The following is a 19,003-nucleotide window of genomic DNA, read 5'->3' as shown; positions in this document are numbered from 1 at the left end:
TGTGAATTTTCCCCTTCCCAAAGTCCCAGGTACCTTTTAGCCAGAGATAAAACCTTTGCCCGTTTCCGCATCCGCTGGCGAGGGACGGTGTTCCCAACCAGAGAGTTGGGAAGAGTTGTAACCTAGGGGGGAATAATGGACACAAAAACAGTCACAAAACCCCAAAACCAAAAAAAAAACCCAGCCTGCTAATTCCAACCCTGCTGAGGCACCAACACATTTACCAGCCATTAGTGTGAGCAGAGTGAAGAGCTCATGTAAGACCTTGGAGGATTGGAATATCTACTTCAGGATCACTTCCTTTAGATAAAGCAAGTAAAGTATATTTTGATTTTACCAATCAACTACTACAGTGCTAATGGATGGTAGAGGAGAAGAATTCCTAGCTGTGGTTCTCATTCAGGAACACTCAACATCAGGAAGAGGAGTAAGGCACTGATCTCTGCTCTGGGACAGGGACAGGAGCCAGGGAGTGGCTGGAGCTGGGCCAGGACAGGTCAGCTGGAGAACCAGAGCACACAGCCTCAAGCTGTGCCAAGGGAAATTCAGGTTGGATATCAGGAAAAAGTTTTTTACAGAAGGAGTGATAAAGTTCTGGAATGGCTGCCCAGGGAGGTGGTGGAGTCCCCATCCCTGGGTGTGTTTAACAAAGCCTGGATGTGGCACTGGGTGCCAGGGTTGAGCTGAGGGGTTGGGGCTGGGTTAGACCTTGAAGGTCTCTTCCAACCCAGTGATTCTGGGAATTCTGGGAATTCTGTAAGGTCAGGGCAAGGTTCTTCCCCCAGAGGGTGCTGGCACTGCCCAGGCTCCCCAGGGAATGGGCACGGCCCCGAGGCTGCCAGAGCTCCAGGAGCCTTTGGGCAGCGCTGCCAGGGATGCCCAGGCTGGGGCTGCTGGGCAGGGACAGGGGCTGGGCTGGGGGATCCTGGTGGGTCCCTTCCCCCTGAGGATATTCCAAGATTCTATCTGGCTGTGATGGTGACAACCAAGGCCTTTCCTTGCATTTCCTAGTTCCCAGGTGCCACCCTCTGGAGAAACACCACAACTGCTACACCAAGCAAGCCCCTCATCAAGTATTTTCAAAACATTCCCAGTTTTCCATTTGTTACCCTAAGAGCTGAATCTCTCTAAAAAGTTTCTCTCCCAAAAGGAATCTTTAATTAGTTTGGAGGGATTTTATTTTTTTGAAAATAAAATCTTGGTATGTTATAAAAAACCCAGGAAATACAACCCACAGCAGTTTGGGTGTAATGTTTTGTGTCTTACTCAGGAAGAAAAGCAAAAAGTAAGGTCTAAAACTCAAACAAAAAACTACCTGAAATTGTTTTCCCATGTGGAATTCTAAGCATTCTTATGTGAATTACATATAAAGAGCTTGGTTAAAATTATTCAAATTATGAAGTTGCACATGAAAATCATCAAGAATATTAAAATTATGAAGTTGCACACAAAAAACTTCCTCTCATTGAAGGCTTTTTTGGCCAAGTTCTACTTAAAGGCTGACCTGCCATGAAAGATTCAGGGAGCAACCACCTCCTCCACAATGAAACAGCTCCAGAACTGAATATTAAACCCACCAGTGTCTAATTAAGTCAAAGTGTTTGAATGCACCTCAATGAAGTGTGGGAGGCAGAGGCTAGGGCAGTTCACAGGAGGAAGTGTTCCTCCACACAGGGTGACTAAGGATGGTTACTTCCCTGTACCTTATTTTTCTACAGATGTTGGGTGCAGGGAGTGCACACCTGGACTTGGCAGCACAGGGAACAGCCAGGACCCTGTGAGGGTGGGCAGGCCCTGGCACAGGGTGCCCAGAGCAGCTGGGGCTGCCCCTGGATCCCTGGCAGTGTCCCAGGACAGGGCTTGGAGCATCCTGGGACAGTGGAAGGTGTCCCTGCCCATGGCAGGGGGTGGAATGGGATGAGCTTTAAGGTTCCTTCCAATCCAAACCAGTCTGGGATTCTGGGATATTTAAACAAACATTAACTCCCTACAGGAGTTAGATATTCATTGATTTATTCCTGCCTTCACTGCCTGCAAATATTTTTCAAAGAGGAAAGGTCTGGCCAGAAAGAGAAGCTGCTGCTGCTCCACCAGCAATGCAGTCAGTACTGCAGGAGAGCTGAAACATCCACAACATCCCAGTGACATTTACAGGCTGGAGGCCCTGGGCCAGGCTCTGCCAGTGAAGTGTTGCAAACTTTACACCTCTCAACTTTACACTGGATTTCACCAGGTGCCCTCACCTTCCTCATGATCTTCCTCCCGTAGAACATCACTTTGTCCCTCTTGCGGAACCTGTACTGAGGCACGTGGGGCTGAAGTTGCTCTGGAACAGAAGCATCACATCAGAAACCCCCTGCAGCAGCTGGGAGAACACCTGAGCACAGCTTGGGCACTTTGCTGCCTCCAGAACAGCTCCTGTGGGCAGGGTTTGGGGTTTAAACCACCCTGGGATCCCTCATTGCCCAGCCCTGGCCAAGCCAGACCCAGGCAGGGCTGCCTTGAGGCTCCACCTCAGCCCCAGAGGAGATAAAGGGCTCTCTAAACACACTGAAGGCTTGGGCAGTTTTAATCTCCCCAAGGAAACCTCTAATTCAATCATTTCTCCATCTGTGACAGTGAAATCGCAGCAGGGGTGAATTCCTCTGCAGAATTCACAGCTGGTCCTGAGGCTGACACTGCTCACACCCCAAAGAAATGAAACCTGCAGGTGCTGCCTGTGACAGTTCTGGGCTCACACCTGGGGCAGGGAACCAACACAAGTTCTCCATCCTTTAAAGCTGCTGTTCTGCAAGAACCACACCTCTGCAGCAAACAACTACCACTGAAAATTACAAAAAGACTCAAGATTTATGGAAAAATTGGGTTTAAAACTTACATGGTTATCAAGTACTTACTAGACTGTCTCACTCTTCTGTACACGACAAACACAACAACTGCTATAAGCAACAGTGCAACTGCAGCTCCAATTGCAATTCCAGTCAGCTGGGAGGGAAATTTAGGGAGAAAGAAGTTAATGATTTTCAACTTCAGAAGTTACTACATACTTTTTGAAGGGCTGAAGAACACTCAGTTCAGTGAGATGTCTAAAAGTCAAGCACATTCATAAATACTTAATTTTTAATTCAAACATCTCATATGCAAAAAGTTTAAACCAGTCCTATGATCACATGGAAAATATTCCATGTTTTCCTTCCCAAAGATCTGGGAGCTGATCAACTCAATGTACAGGGGGTGTGTGAGGGCATGGAGGGACAGGAAAAGGGGGAATGGCCTCAAGATGAAGGAGGGAAGGTATGGATGGGATATTGGGCAGGAATTATTCCCTGGGAGGGTGGGCAGGCCCTGGCACAGGGTGCCCAGAGCAGCTGGGGCTGCCCCTGGATCCCTGGCAGTGCCCAAGGCCAGGTTGGACAGGGCTTGGAGCCATCTGGAATAGTGGGAGGTGTCCCTGCCATAGCAGGGGATGGAACTGGATGGGCTTTAGGGTCCCTTTCAGCCCAAACCAGCCTGTGATTCTAAATAACAGCAATTAATTCCTGCCTCATGCATGGTGAGAGCAAAGAAACCAACACTCAGAGTTTGGCAGTGGCTCAGCAGAGCTCATGGAGCTCAGGAGAAGCTGCTGTGGATGCACCCCCAGCTGCTTGCAGCTCTACTTTACCATGGTGGTCTGGATCCTGTCCTCCACAAACTGCAGGATGGGGGTCCCACCTCCCAGCACCACAGCCTGGCAAGAAAAAGGAAGGTGAAATTAATTTCCCACAGGTGGAGAAAAGTCCCCATGAAAACACCTCAACCAACTGGATTGTGTTTTTCTTTGACTTATAACCCACTTTGCAAAGGGAAACGTTCAGTGGAAAGGGATGAGTAGGGAAGTTTTGTGTTGCTGTCAGTTCAGGCCTAAACCAGGGTCAAACAGAGATGAACACTTTTTAAAATCATTCTGTATTATTCAGAACAACAAGGATGAGAATGGAATGCAAAGGACTTTATGAGACTGAGAAAACAAGTCACAAAGCAGCATCTTAAAGTCACATAAAAAGCAGATGATGCACATGAGCTCAGGTGTGCTGTCCTGGCACCTGTGCCCAGCAGTGTCACTCAGGATAAAACCTGGCACCTAAAACAGTCTCACAAATGCCAACCCAAAACTTAAGAGAGAGGAGGGAAAGGTAAAACAATTCTTAGGAACAAGTGAAAACAACATGAGTACAAGGATAAATACATCCCCCTGTAAGTCTTGAACCTTGAAAGCACTTAATTAAGCACTACACACAGCCCAGGTCCCATTCCTGCCCCTGGTTCCAGATCTGGACGACAGCTGAACTCAGCTTTGCCACCAAGAGAAAAATGAAGAGCACACCAAGTCACCAAACTGGTCTCTCTAATGGAATTAATTCCAGTTTTACAGCACAAAGGAAACTCCTGCCAGACCAGCCACCTCAACAGATCCCTGTGCTCACTTTGCCTTCTCAGGTCACTTTAGCACTTCAGTGTTTATCTTCCCAATATGAGTCAAACTAACTCTGTCACTATTGTTATCAGACTATTACTCATGGGATTGCAGTGAACAGTCACAAGATTTTGAAAAAATAAAAAGCTGAAGATGTGTCAGCAACAGGTAGAACACCTGGTGACACAGAGTTCCTGGTGGAAGTCTGTTCTGGTCACTTAATGCATTTATTTCCCCTTGACAGTGTCAGGGACACTGGGACATGGACAGTTCTGCTGCTCCCCAGGCCTGTATGATCTCAAATAACACCAAAAATAGTAATTGCCAACTGACACTCACATTGCTGCTGCAAGGGGAGAAACAAATCCATGGAGAAAAAGAATAAAACACAAACATGTCCAGGCTGGGGCTTCAGTACAGAAAAGCAAGAAGGGAAAGATGAAATTCAGACCTCCAAGAACCCCAGAGAGGTCCTTGCAAAGTTTTCACGAGTGACAGTGTGATATTGCCCTGCTCAGACTCAGGGGGGATCTTTCCCAGCCTGGACAATCCTTGTGGACAAGCAGAGGAAGCAAAGCAGCCAGGCTGAGCTGTGCAGACACCTGAGCCGTGTCAGTGACTGCTGTGACAGCTCCTGGGGCAGGAATGAGGTCACAGCCAAGTCACCAGGGCAGCTCCTCTCTGAGGAGGGCTGTGCTCAGCACCCCAAGCCAAGGAACCCTCAAAATTTCCTCTCATTGAAGGCAACGCCTGTGGGACCACCCTGCAGAGCCCTCCCTGCATCTGAACATGAGCAGTGACCTGCCCAGAGCATGGACTGGCACAAAGAGCATTTCTCTGCCTCCTGATGTCCAGGTTTCCTTAGGAACTCGAGGCTGAGCAGCAATCAGCACAAACATGCAGCCTCACAAGTGCAGCTCACACCCATCCAGGGTCCAGCACCCAGCACTGCTGAGAGTCCAACCACTCCTCACTGCAGTCCAAGGCAAACACTGACACATTCCCCGGGCAGGCAGGGGTGAAAAAGGCTTATCAACCCTGAAAACAAGGGCTTAAAATTGGGATTAGCCCAAACACAAGGCTTCCTCACAGCTCAGAGGCACCCGTGCCTTGTTTTGACTACAGAACCTGGATTTTCACAAAACATTGCTAACTGTGTACAAGTACATTGTGTGTGTTTTTCAGTTTGAGAACTATTTCCTCTCATGGGGTTTGTTTTTCAGGACTAGAGAAAGCATCATGTGCCTTTTTAGTCTGTGAGTTTCACATGTGTGATTAAAAACAAATGTAAGAAGTGCAGTCTGCCAGAATTCTGCAACTCCTCCTTTTTCAGGATAAAAATTAAAGTATCTTAATCATAGCATTATTAAAACAGTTTAGAATATGAAGCAGAGCATGAATGGTTTGCAAGAAATAAAACAAATACACAATAAAATGGGACCAATCCTCAAAAGTTTGGAAGGATAAAACTCCCAGCAGGAAAGGCTCTTTCAAAGTAAAAGCATCTAAAGGCATGGTCCCAATGCTATCAAATTAGGTACAGCTGCTTTCAGCTTCTGGAAACACTCACAGGGAAATAAGTAAGTCCAAAAATAAGAGCAAAACATATTGTACCTGAAGGCTGGTGATGTTTTCCCCTTCATCCATGTCTGGAGGAGCTGCAGGAGCAAAGACAAAAGCAAAGAGAAGGCTGAGTTAAGAGACGACTGCAGCTCCCGATGCAAACTCTTGAACAACACGAGAACAATAACTTTTTAACTTTATGCTCCCTTTGTGCTGAGCAATAAAACCCAGCAGGGAAGTGCTGGGGGCCGGGACTCTCCCGAAGAACCTTCTCCACATCACGGGAATCCAGGCAGGAGCTCCCCGGGAGCCTCTCCACACGGAGAGAGCTGTGCGAGAGCCCCGAGCCCGGCGGCTCAGCCGGACCCAGCCCCGCTCCTACCGAGAGCAAACACCGGAGCGGCCCCGCGGGACGGGACAGCCCGGGGACAGACCGAGGACAGCACCGACCCTGCCTGGTCACAGCCCCGACCCTGCCCGGGGACAGCTCGGGGACAGCCCCGACCCTGCCTGGTCACAGCCCCGACCCTGCCCGGGGACAGACCGGGGACAGCCCCGACCCTGCCTGGTCACAGCCCCGACCCTGCCCGGGGACAGACCGGGGACAGACCGGGGACAGCCCCGACCCTGCCTGGTCACAGCCCCGACCCTGCCCGGGGACAGACCGGGGACAGCCCCGACCCTGCCTGGTCACAGCCCCGACCCTGCCCGGGGACAGACCGGGGACAGCCCCGACCCTGCCTGGTCACAGCCCCGACCCTGCCCGGGGACAGACCGGGGACAGCCCCGACCCTGCCTGGTCACAGCCCCGACCCTGCCCGGGGACAGACCGGGGACAGCCCCGACCCTGCCCGGGGACAGCACTGACCCTGCCCGGGGACAGACCGGGGACAGCACCGACCCTGCCTGGTCACAGCCCCGACCCTGCCTGGTCACAGCCCCGACCCTGCCCGGGGACAGCTCGGGGACAGCCCCGACCCTGCCCGGGGACAGCCCGGGGACAGCCCCGACCCTGCCCGGGGACAGCACCGACCCTACCCGGGGACAGCCCCGACCCTGCCTGGTCACAGCCCCGACCCGGCCCGGGCAGGGACCGGCAGTGACCGCGGGTAACCCTCATGGGCACCTCCAGCCGGACCCAGCTCGCTCTCCCGGCCAGCCCCGGGCGCTCTCCCGGCCATCCCCGGGTGCTGTCCCGGCCCGGTTCCGCCAGGCCAGAGCTCGGGACACGGGCTCCGAACAAGACGACAACAACAACAACTCCTCCCGCCGGGCCTGGGGCACCGGCACCACCGGGGGCACCGCGCGACTGCACCAGCCCGCCAGGCCCGCGTCCTGCCGCCGCGCTCCGGCGATCCCCGGCACCCTCTCACCTGCTTCTTCCTCCGCCATCACCGGTGCCGGTCGCGGTCCCAGCCCCGACACCAGTCCCGGTCTCTGTCCCCGGCGCTCGCGGTCCCCGGGCCGGGGGCGAAGGGCGCCGAGCGCAGACCCCACCCGCTGCCGCCAGGGGGCGCGGCTGCGCCAGGCCCCGCCCAGCCGCGGGCCGCTCGCTGCTGATTGGCGGGAAAAGCCCCCCTGGAGCCGTTCGGCTCGCGGGCTGCGCGGGGGCAGCATCGGCGTCGCTGATTGGCTGGCGCGGCCCGGCCAATGGGAGCGGGCGGTGTTGGGGTGTGCGGAGGCGGGAGCGCCGCGGGGCCACTCTGGGTCGTGAGGGGAACCCGGCCCCGGCGCGGTTTGGGGAGGTGTCGGTGCTCGCAGGGACCGGCTCCGCCTCTGCTGGCCCCCCCGGTGCTCTCCTGGGCTCGCTAATTCCGCGGGGACTGGTCCAGTCTCTCTGAGCTGCCGGCTGCCCTCAGGGACCGGCCCGGCTCGCTGAGCCCCCGGTGTCTGCAGGGCCCGGCTCCGGCCCCGCTGAGCCCCCGGTGCCCGGCATGGGGCTGCTGACCCAGCTGGTTCGCGGGCTGGTGCGCGGCGCCGACCGCGTGTCGCCGTTCACCAGCAAGCGCGGCCCGCGGAGCCACAACAAGGGCCGCGGTGCCAAGAAGCTGGGCGTGCTCACCCGCAACAAGAAGTTCCTCCTCGTCAAGGAGATGGTGCCCGAGTTCGTCGTGCCCGACCTGACGGGCTTCAAGCTGCGGCCCTACGTGTCCTACCGCGCCCCCGAGGGCTCCGAGCCGCCCATGACGGCCAAGCAGCTCTTCGACCAGCTGGTGGCTCCGCGCATCGAGAAGGACGTGAAGGACGGCACATTCGACCCCAACAACCTGGAGAAGTACGGCTTCGAGCCCACGCAGGAGGGCAAGCTCTTCCAGCTCTTCCCCAAGAACTACGTGCGGTAGGGAGCAGGCGGTGATACCGCCGGGCAACGCGGGACAGGCTCCGTCACTGGACGTTAAAGCAAATCCTTCTGCCTTGCTCTTCTGTAATATCTGATTTGAGTCCTAGTGAAATCTGCGGTTTGATTTCCCATCCATGACTGGTGATGCTCTGGGAGACAGATGTGCCTGGTGAGAAGAGCCCTCTCTGGGGTTCTGAGGATGAGGAGTCCATGACATTTCTAAAGAAAAAGTACTGCAAAGTTTAGGAATTAAACTTTAAAAATTAAATTAAGACTGGAAGTGTTCACTTTGGGAGAAAGGAAGATGAGTGGATGGTGTGTGAGCACTCAGTCTGTAATAAGGGCTGCCAGCTGAGTTCTTACAGTGGTGGGGGGGGTTCAAACCCCCACATTTCCGGGGCTGGGCAGGGCTGTGATGGAGTGGGGGTGCTGCAGCCCCAGTGACACAAGGATGAGCTGTGCTCAGGGAGCAGCCACTGTGGGGATGGGGAAGGCACAGCTTTTCTAACTGAGCTCTGCATTTTTCCCCTCCTGTGAAGCTGATGACAACAAGTCACACACGTGGCTTTTACTGCCTTGCTGCTGTTGCTGTTGGCAGCCGTGGCCCTTCATCCCTTCCCTTGGGAGCCTTGCTGCCCCGCAGGGCACTTGGCAGCTGCCTGGAGGGGGATGCAGGGCTGGAGAGCAGGAAATCCTCTGCCCTTTGCTGCCAATTCCACCTTGCTCTTCAGCACATCATTTGCCTCACACGCCGTGTGAAGGCAGATCAGAACTGGCTCACCTCATTGCTCTGAGCAAAGCAAGGCCTGGCCTAAAGCCTAAACCAGGCTGGTCCCAGTGGGTGTCACCGCTGCAGCCTCGCTGCCCTGGGGCTGTTCCCGCTGCTCTCACAGGGCAATAAAAGCCATTACAACCTTTAAAACAGATACAGGGACACACCCTCGGCTTTCCCAGGAAACTGGATTGTCCACTCTGCCTCCCAAAGAATATTCACCCCTGGAGCCCGAGCTGGCCCAGGCCAGGGCACAGGGTCCTCACAAGGACTGTCAAGTCTTTTTTTCTTTTTTTTTTAAACTCAAAACAACCAAAAAAAGATAAATCATTTATATTGGTTTTATTTTAGAAACATCCAAAAATAGCATGTTTTTCTTTAGCAAAAGCTCTTGTTTTCATTACTAATATGAATCTTCATGTAACAGTGTTCCAGAATGTTTGCTAAAATACACATTCACCCTTGAGAAGGGGGTTACAAAGCAGCAAAGTTCTCATCTGCTGCACCTCTTTTAGTTGCAGCACTGTTACACAGAGACCTGTTGCTGGTGTTTCTTTCCCTCCACACGACTCATTCTTTAGGACCTTCAAAGACCAATCGTGCATGCTAAAGGTTACTGATCTAGTTTAAGCTGGTTTTTTGTTTCTAACAATAGAGAAATGTTCCAGAAAGGGTGTTTTGCTGATGTTTCACAGTGAAAAAAAGAGAGCTAATGGAGCAACCATGAGAAATCCTGCAGCCATTCCTGGAGGTAGTTAGGGCAATGCTGTTAAGATTTTGGTTTCTGTACTTATTTCAAATTTAAAAACATGTCAAGAAACACCACTTATACTTTTTGGAGGTTTTGATCTTAAAGCTGTTCACCTTTTAAGAACTGAGCTTGCCTTTGGACCTAAAGGTGGCTCTGTGGAGAGCAGAAAGAATGAGCTGAATATGGAGAGGCCATGGGGGTGGTTGAGTGGCACTAAAACATGGTGGGGTCACTACAGGACTTATCTGAACCAGGGTGTGCTCAGCTGGGAATGATGAAGGAATCTGCAGTCAGGTGATGAGTGATGGAAAATGATGGAGAAGCACCAGGACCCTCACAAGGAGGATCCCACAGCACTTCCCATCACACAGACAGTCTGCACTTCCTTCTCTCTGTTAAACATCACTGTGAGCACATTGCACTGCATCTGGCCTGTCCGAGCTCTCCTCCCATCACACAGCCAAGCCTCTGCCCAGGGGCTTTTCTGAGACATTCAGGAAACCTTCTGATCACTTCCTGGGTCTGCACAGCAGCACAGCCAAGTCTGGTTTGTGAGGGAAGGAGGAGAAGGGGCCTGACAGATCCATTGTGAAATGCAAACCAGCCTTGAAAGGAGTCAGATCTGAGGTACAAAGCAGCAGCCTGTGAGAGGAACTGGGACATTAAGGGAAAAACTGAATAAACCTGTCTTGGCCATAACCACAGGCCTCTAAGCAAAGGCTTCCCTCTGTGCTGAAAACAGAACTGGAGGAATCCCATCAGTGTTGGCCTTGGAGGACTCCCAAGCTCAGCAGTAAGATGGCAAAGCCCAGCAGAAGTCAGGGCATTAGGCTCAGCTGTCACTCTCAGTTCAGGAGTTTTCCTCCCTCTTCCATTGGGACTGGTCAATGCAAACTTTCAGCTGTTCCTTTGGATGGAGATCTAGGACTTGGCACATCTGGAGGGGTCACCAGGCTCATCTCCCACTTCCAGACATGGAGGATGTTGTCATAGAAAGAACAAGTGGCCACAATGCTCATTTCTTTGGGGCTGTCTGGAGACCTGGCTGAGTCACTGCCTCTGTCCAGGCCCATTCCATTGGCTCTCTTGACTCCTGAGTCAGAGCTGCTGGCTGACCCCAGATCTGCCCCTTGGGCAGCCAAATCTAAACCTCCCTTTAAACCAGAGCCCCTGAGCAGTCCAGGATCCCCAGCCAGCTTTGGCCCTGCCCCTGCTGTGAGTGCCACAGCAGGGCTTTCACTCTCCTCATCCAGGATTACATCAAAAGTAGCTGTAGGAGATTCATAAATTATCTTCAGGTTCTGGACCTGCAAATTCAGCCTCTCATCTCCTTGCCCTGATGCTCCCATGAGCTCCTCCTGAGGCTGGCACACAGCAGCAGGGTCCTGGCTGGCAGGCAGGGAATCCCTTGGACACAGCCTTGACCAGTCAGCCCCATAGGCCAAGGAATTGTGCAGGACATAGGATGACAGGATGATACATTCCTCTGTGTTTTCCGCTTAAAAAAAAAAAAAAGATAAATGAAATTACTTAGAAATCAAGTTGTGGGTTGTGGCAGAGTGCTCAGCAGCCATTCCAGCACTGGCTGTGTCTCATGGCAGAGTTCTCTGGTTATTCCCTTCTTCACCACTGAGTGGTGGAATGAGGTACTGACCATTTTTCAGCCACCTCTCAATGGCCTTGATTCCTCCTGGGTCAGTAGCAGAGGAGAAGAGGGTTTAACATGCATGAGATTAAAGAGCATCATTATTTGAAGTGTCTACAAAGGCTCAAGATGGACAAGACTGATCACACCACAACCTTCACTGAGCCATGAACACACCTGGGGGATTTCCAGGTCCTGGTTATTAACACACTGCATTGACTCTCACAGTGAGTTCCTTCCTTCCCCACACAGGAGAAATGCCATCCTCATTTCCTAAGCTGTTGATCTGGCCAAGGTCTGGAGATCCCAGGAACCCAGCCATCCTCTGTCAGCTTGCATTTGTAATGTGAATGCAAAGGGCTTTTCCACCATGAAGTACCTCATCATTCACATGAAGGGCTTATTCATGTTATTCTGGATTAACCAGGCTGCAGAGCACTTCCTTCCTGAGGCAATAACTGTCTCCCCAGCAGGTCAGTGACTCCTGCTAACAGGAAAGCACCACCTGACAGTCAGAAGCACCTCTCTGAGCCAGCAGAATGCACACAAACCCAGAGTGGTTGTGCCCTCACACCAAACACAAAGGCTTTCCTCCCGTGAAAAAAAAACCTTTGGAAGATTTACACACACACAGTGACAGGGCCTTGGCACAACCAAGCAGACCAAAAGAGTGCCCAGATGTGGAAAAGCTGGAAGTTACCTCAAACTGGAACAGATGGCTATTAACACCATCTCAGTCCTTCCAGCAAGAGCTGGAGCTCCCCATGAACCTGGGGGCAGTGAAGGAGCACACAGAGCAGCCCTGGAGCACCTCTGCTCCCCAGACACTCACCCAGGCTCCCGCGGCAGTCCAGGATCTTGAAGCCGCTCTGCATGCAGGCTGCCAAGAGCACGAAGTCACACGTGGGGTGCCACTTCAGCCTCCACACCCCACCTTCCACGTGGGTGTCAGCCAGAGGCTGCCTCATGTTCCTGGTGTCCCACAGCAGCACGTGCTCGTCGTAGCTGGGGACACAACACCAACAGGCAGAAAAGCACAGCCAGGTCAGGGCACAGGACAAAGGTAGGAAAGGCCACATGCTCTGCACCACATGGAACTCCTGCAGAGGCAGCAGCACGTTCAGGTAACAGAATGGGTTGGGCACACCAGGGGAGAGCAGCTGGAAGGGCCTCACCTGCCTGTGGCCAGGAGATTCTCCCGGTGGGGACTGCACTGAATGCTGCACACACCCATGGAATGTCTGCAGAGGGGAGAGACAGCATTTTGAGAAGGGCTTCTCCCTTGAATTTAAAGGATTTTGAGTCCGCATTATTTCATCAAGGTGTCTCAGGAGAGGTAAGCTCAAAATTTCAGTCCAGTGACCTACCCAAGCAGATTTTCATCTACTGAGTCCAACAGCCTTCCCAGGGACAAACTCCTACTCACATCATCTCTCAGCACAAGTATTTTCTAGTAATATTTACCCCATACACTGCTGCTCAAAGGCCCTAAGAATTCCAGCAGAACACCTCCATTCCCAGGAGACTTTACTCCCAAAATTAGTATTTCCATAGCCATGGTCCCCAGTGTAATTTAAGTTTACATACAGAATTCCACTGGAGAGCTGTGTATATTGTTTTAACCATTTTTTAAAATAAGATAGAAAAGAGATCACTTCAAATAACTAACCAGTGGAGAAAAAATATTTTCTAAAAAACATTCCATAATAATATATCCAAACTTAACACACACAAAAATTGCCAAAATAAAAGTATAAATCAGGATTCTTTTTTAGAAAGAAACTACCACCTTCTTCACATGTGGAAGTCAGCACTTGGTTTATTGTGTTAAAGGACACAGAGAAGAAAGTTTCAACCTGAAGTTGTTCTGATGAAAAAACCCTAATAGATGCCTCCATTTCCCAGGGGAGGCAGAACCAGCAGCCACTATCACTGCACGTGTCTGAATTCAGTGGCTTGGGCAGGGGCAGGGCAGCAGCGAGGGTTCCCACCCCACTGCTGGAGGGCTGGGCGTGGACAGGTCTCACTCACCTCCTGCTGGTGAAGACTGGAGCCTCCGGACTGCACCTGGTGTCCCAGCCCTTGAGCAGGCTGTCATCCCCTCCTGCCCAGGGACAAAACACTGTGACCCTCAGCACCAGCCCTGAGCATGGGGCAAAGCAGTGCCAGGGATCTGCAGCTCCTCCCGAGGGGCAGCTCCCATCTCTGCTCTGGGCCAGGGACAGGAGCCAGGGCACGGCTGGGGCTGGGCCAGGGCAGCTCAGGCTGGAGCTCAGGGCAAGGTTCTTCCCCCAGAGGGTGCTGGCACTGCCCAGGCTCCCCAGGGAATGGGCACGGCCCCGAGGCTGCCAGAGCTCCAGGAGCCTTTGGGCAGCGCTGCCAGGGATGCCCAGGCTGGGGTTGCTGGGGGTCTGGGCAGGGACAGGGGCTGGGCTGGGGATCCTGGTGGTCCCTTCCAGCTCAGGGCAGTCTGTGACACAGAGCTGATGCTTTCCAGCCCTGGGATCTCACAGAATTTAACAGACACACCAAAAATCACATTAGGCTCCCAATACTCATCACCACAGGAAACACATGTGGTATCAATATGGTGGTACCCTCCTTTTTGGAAAGAAAAAGAATTAGGAGTTATAAAGACTGGACTCAAAGAGCTCTCTGGCTTTTAGCATACTGCAGAAGAATATAATCTTTTTTGCCAAGTCACCCAAAGTACAGTTTTCAGGGTACAGCTTCTCCTAATTAACTCCAACCCTTTTCCACCATCAAGAAATGAAGCCTTCCACCCCAAATCAGAGGACCCAGCTCTGTCAAGAGGTGATGCAAGCAGCTCACCCAACCCTGGAAAGTAAAAACCCAAGGAACACATCCCCAGACAAGGAGCACCTCCCCAACAGCCCCAAGGAGATCCCCAGCCCATACAGACCTGAATACACAATATCAATGTCCCAGTAATTAAAAGCAGCAATCCAGGCCTCAAATCTGTGAGCTTCCCACTGGTTCAGGACATGCACAGAAGGAGCAGATTCATCTATGGAGAAAAGATTCAGCTTCCCCTCTGAATCACTGCTGATCACTCTTAAAGGACATCCACTACAGCAGGGTACACAAAAAACATTGGGAATTACTGCAACAATCAAATATTTCAATTCAAATAAACACTGGTAGAGACTGGCAGCATGGTGGCAGGAATGACACATTCATACAATTCTTTCCAGCTTCATCTTAAAATCACCTGCCCCAGTGACTGCCACTCCCTGCTCTCACAGGGAGCAACCACTCACACCCAGGTCAGGGAAGGAACCACTACTGGCTCTCATCTTTCTCAGAGATGCAAAACTTGACTTCTTACATGCTTCACATTACATCAATAAACAAATTCCATGTGAAGAGGGTTCTTTTTTTTTTTTTCCTCCAAGTCAGACTGACAATGCCCTTTCAGAGCCTCTTCCCTCTTCTGGAGTACAAAGAGATGTTTTATTTCCTTGCTATCACTGAAACCCAAAGCACTGGCTGATCCTGACCTCTCCTGCTCTCTTCCTGTGCCACAGTTACAGTTTCTAGACACAATGACCTTGGAGCACTGGCAAATGTTTTGCAATTCCCAGTGCACAGATTTTCTGGCATTCCCTGACATGAACTAGATCCCTTCTGTTTGGTTACCTGCAACTGCAGGCACTGCTTTGGTGGCCTGGGGCTTCTTTCCAGTTCTGTATCAAATGATTCAACCACACTCCCAAAATCTGAATCTCCCAAATTCCCACATAAGAGATACAGGGCCACCCCCTTCCTGCAGAGATGTGAACAATGCACATTTGGCTTCTAGAAGAAGTTACTGGTCTCTCAAGTGACAACAATGACAGGTTTAAAGGGGCATTTCATCATGGCAACAATCATTTATCATGTAGGACAGAGACAAAAAAAGGAGGAATGTTAGAAGGAAGTCTAACTGGCAATTCTACTTATTCATTAACACATTAACACAAACAGAAATTGCTTTAATTAGCAAATTTGCCCTACAGCATTAAGCAATGACTGCCTGATCTCCCTGGTTTCCAGCCTCACACCAAAGGCACCACCCTTCATCTGCACCTACAAAACATATTAACCCCCACTCCCTTTCAAGGTACAGCTAATTCAGCTTATTTCACACAGCAATGCTGTTTCTGAAATCTCATGTATGAGCAGCTGAGAGAAGAAGGAGCCACTTCCTAACCAATTCTCTCCTGTTTCTCACTAATCCATGATTAAACTTCCTACATGTGCTATTATTAGCAGTTCTTAAGGAGAACTTCACACTAAAATTTCAGCTGTTCTAAGAGCAGAGTTAGTACCAGCAGCTCCATTTGCATCCCGTTCTGGTCTTTCCTTTTAACAAAGGCAGCAGAAGACACATCCCTGGCTCACCTGCTGCCATTCCCCAGAGCACAACCTCCCATTTGTTGTTGGTTTATTCTCTGCTCCTGTTCCAGTGGCCAGTGCTTGTGTTCCTGTTACCTTTGCTCTGGAAAGAGCTACTTCTAGAGCAGGGCCAGGGAGCCAGCTGGGATCAAGAAAGTCAAAATCACTAAAGACTGCTTCATCCAAGCGCTCAACTTCTCCTGAAAGTTGTCCCACACACCCTGGGCTCCAGCCCCAGCCTCCATCTCCCATCCTCACCACTGCTCTCGTCCAGTGGACCAGTCCAGGGACAAGGCCAGGCGCTGTGCCCCGAGATCCACCCTGAAGCGTGGCTCCAACATGCAGCTGTTCTTCTACTGGAAACAAAAGGACAGCATTAAGACTGGAAAGAGAGCAGGCACGTAATGACAGATGCACTGCTTCCCACAGAAACAGGTTTTCCAAAGAATGATGAGCAAATGAGGGTCCCACACTGAAGAAGCAATGAAATGTGCCACAGCACTGTACAATCATCCAGTGCTGGCTGAGGGGCAAACCATGCTGCACACACAGGATCCCACCCTTCTGCTGCTCATCTCCCACCAAACCTCCCTTAAACTCTGCTGCTTCTCAGGGAGCGATGAAGTGTAGCAGAAGTGATGACCTGACTGCTGAATTCCTTTACACACTGGCCTCTGCTTTCTTTGCTCTGTGAGACTGGCTCTGGTCACCCTCTTCTCTCACCATCAAAAGAAACCCCACTCCAAAAATCCTCCCTGCTTTTATCAGCCTTGCACTTTCTGATGTTTCCCAGTCAGGCCATACTTGTTTCCAGCGTTTGCTTCCCTCCTCCTGCCTCTCCTCCCCGACTCTGCAGATGGGTAGAGCCCAACCCAACTCTCTGGCACCATGAACAAATTCATAGAATTTATGACAAACATTATCAGAAGACAAAAGAAGTATTTAAAAAGCTAAGCATGCTGAGGAAGCCATGGAAACCAGCTTTCCTGCAAGCCTATACACACTACCAGTAAATGTAGAGATGTAGCAAACACAGCTTAAAACCAGCTTCAGCAGCAGCAGGCATTGCATCCACCCACCTCACTTCCAGTCAGGTGGCAAAATTCCACAGCACCTGTGGAGTTTGCGATGCCAACCATGGGATGTTCTGCAACAGGAATGTGGCACCTAAAAGATCAAGTTAAACATGTCTCCAATGTCTATCTTTCTTGTATTTTAGGAAGAGAGCAAAGCCATAACTTTCATTCCAACATGCACAAGAAGAAGGTATGTAACTAAAAAAATCTCACATTAAGAAAATCTAAGGCTCCTCAAATTCCCACACACCTGCAAGGAGGGGATTCTGTACAAGGGAGATCTCCTATATGTTATTATATAAATAAATGAGGTACAAAGTCATCAGTCCAGTGAGCAGAAAGTATAAAACAGAAACAAGGCAGTCTTTTCTCACTGGAACAAACTGGAAAGTACTTCCCTCCAAGAAGAAAGGAACTGTTCCATTAGTAACTATTGCTGTTGCTGCCATGCCAAAAAAGGATGCCGGGAGGAGCAGAGCGTGCTGCGGTGGCACCGAGCCTGGCAGGCCGGAGTTACCATTTGATGTCCAGGATGGCGGCCGTGTCGATGCGCTGGATCTCGGTCAGCGGGATGTAGGGCTGCTCCTCGTTGTAGTGGTACAGGTAGAGCCGCCCCGTCCGGTCACAGGCCGCACTGCTCCCCCGGGAATCGCTCTGTGGCAAACACGGGAAAGAACGGGGCAAGCTCAGCCGCGCTTCTGCCTCCTGGAGATCCTGCCAGGAGCGAGGAGCTGGGCTGAGGCTGCCACTTGCTCAGTCACAGCCTTGAGGGATGAAAGGAGAGAAGGGATGAAGGGAGACAGCCACGCTCACCGGAGGGGCCCCTCTGCCCCCCTCGAGCCGCCCCAGCCGGGACAAGGCACGGCAGCACCGGGGATGGGGATGCGGCTCGCCCGGAGCGGGGCCAGGCGGGGACGGGGGCTCGCTCTGCTGCGGTGGCGGCCAGCGATGGGGCCGGGGCTCGCCCCGGAGCGGTACCGGGCACAGACGGGGATGGGGCCGGGGCTCGCCCCGGAGCGGTACCGGGCACAGACGGGGATGGGGATAAGGACTCGCCCCGGAGCGGGGCCGGTCGGGGCCGGGGCCGGGCTCACCTGCTCGGGCGGGCGCAGGTGGTAGGTGCCGCAGGCCAGGATGCTGTGCCAGCCCTCCACCGGGCACCACTCCACCGCGTCCGCGCTGAACTCCGTGTCCACCACCTGCAGCGTGCGCGTCCTGCACGGCGCGGCCATGGCGGGCCGGGCCCTGCTGCGCCGCCGGGGCGGCTCCCGGGAGGCTCGGGGGAGGCGGGGCCGGCCCCGTCTGCTTCCCGGTCAGGGCGGGCCCGGGGCGGAGCTGCCCCCGCGGAGCCGCCTCTTCCCCCGGCCGGGCTGGCCACACACGCGGGGCTCCCGCCGGGCTTTGGGTGCTCCCTTCGTCTGTCCGAGCTCCCGCCCGATGTGTCCTTGGCTGCGGCTCCAGCGCACCGCCGGGAGGGACCCGTGCCCTGAACCCGGCAGCCGCTCACGAGGGAAATCCGGGCTCAGCCTTTCCTCGCCATCCCCCAGCGCCTCCCTTGGAGCCCTTCCCCAGCCCGGCCCGTCCCGAGCACACCCGGGCTGGTGCCGCTGTCCCTGCGCAGAAGCCGTTCCGGGGCTCGGAGCGCTCCTGGGCGCTGCCCTCTCAGCCTTTCCCTCTCCCCTCAGTCCTTTCCCCGGCTCAGGGCGGGTTCTGCCCCTCGGGATGCGCCCCGCAGCCATTCCCGCCGCGGTGCCGCTCCCTGCGCTGCCCTGGAGCCTGCGCTGCCGCTGCTCCCTGGCGGAAACCCTGCAGACCCAAAGGTCTCCTTGCTGAGTGAAATCAGCCAAGGCTGGGCCGTTTGCTGTTTTCCCATAACCAACCCTACATTTATTGACACTGAATTTCATCTCCCACTCTCTCATAACATCCTTCTGCAATTCACTCAGCCTTTGTTATATTATCATTACACTGAATAATATCATTAGTGGATTTTGTCAGTTT

General features: G+C 52.7%; 3 protein-coding genes across 3 annotated transcripts in view; 1 reads left to right on the top strand and 2 right to left on the bottom strand.

The window, feature by feature from the left end:
- PNPLA7 (patatin like phospholipase domain containing 7) overlaps positions 1-7,465 on the bottom strand; it is a 134,636-nt gene extending 127,171 nt beyond the window's left edge. The window contains exons 1-6 of the mRNA XM_066563058.1: positions 7,393-7,465; positions 6,071-6,114; positions 3,665-3,730; positions 2,898-2,985; positions 2,244-2,326; positions 34-122 (exon numbers count right to left, since the gene is read on the bottom strand). Of these exons, the coding sequence (XP_066419155.1) occupies positions 34-122; positions 2,244-2,326; positions 2,898-2,985; positions 3,665-3,730; positions 6,071-6,114; positions 7,393-7,411 (389 nt within the window). The 5' untranslated portion in view covers positions 7,412-7,465. The remainder of the gene's footprint in view (positions 1-33; positions 123-2,243; positions 2,327-2,897; positions 2,986-3,664; positions 3,731-6,070; positions 6,115-7,392) is intronic.
- A 218-nt stretch (positions 7,466-7,683) lies between these two features.
- Positions 7,684-8,628, top strand: MRPL41 (mitochondrial ribosomal protein L41). The gene has a single exon (XM_066562897.1). It carries the CDS (start codon positions 7,954-7,956, stop codon positions 8,359-8,361), a length of 408 nt encoding a protein of 135 aa, XP_066418994.1. The 5' UTR covers positions 7,684-7,953; the 3' UTR covers positions 8,362-8,628.
- An 831-nt stretch (positions 8,629-9,459) lies between these two features.
- On the bottom strand, positions 9,460-18,258 carry DPH7 (diphthamide biosynthesis 7). Its single transcript, XM_066562896.1, has 9 exons — positions 18,097-18,258; positions 17,520-17,656; positions 17,006-17,093; positions 16,185-16,279; positions 14,452-14,618; positions 13,560-13,632; positions 12,704-12,769; positions 12,361-12,533; positions 9,460-11,381 (listed from the first exon to the last, which is right to left on the bottom strand). Exons 1-9 carry the CDS (start codon positions 18,232-18,234, stop codon positions 10,768-10,770), a joined length of 1,551 nt encoding a protein of 516 aa, XP_066418993.1. The 5' UTR covers positions 18,235-18,258; the 3' UTR covers positions 9,460-10,767.
- Between the last annotated feature and the right edge of the window lie 745 nt (positions 18,259-19,003).

Source organism: Molothrus aeneus, chromosome 19 (genome assembly GCF_037042795.1).
Source record: "Molothrus aeneus isolate 106 chromosome 19, BPBGC_Maene_1.0, whole genome shotgun sequence".
Lineage (NCBI taxonomy): Eukaryota > Metazoa > Chordata > Aves > Passeriformes > Icteridae > Molothrus > Molothrus aeneus.
The sequence above is the reverse complement of the archived record's forward strand: the minus strand, read 5'-3'. Positions and strand labels throughout refer to the sequence as shown.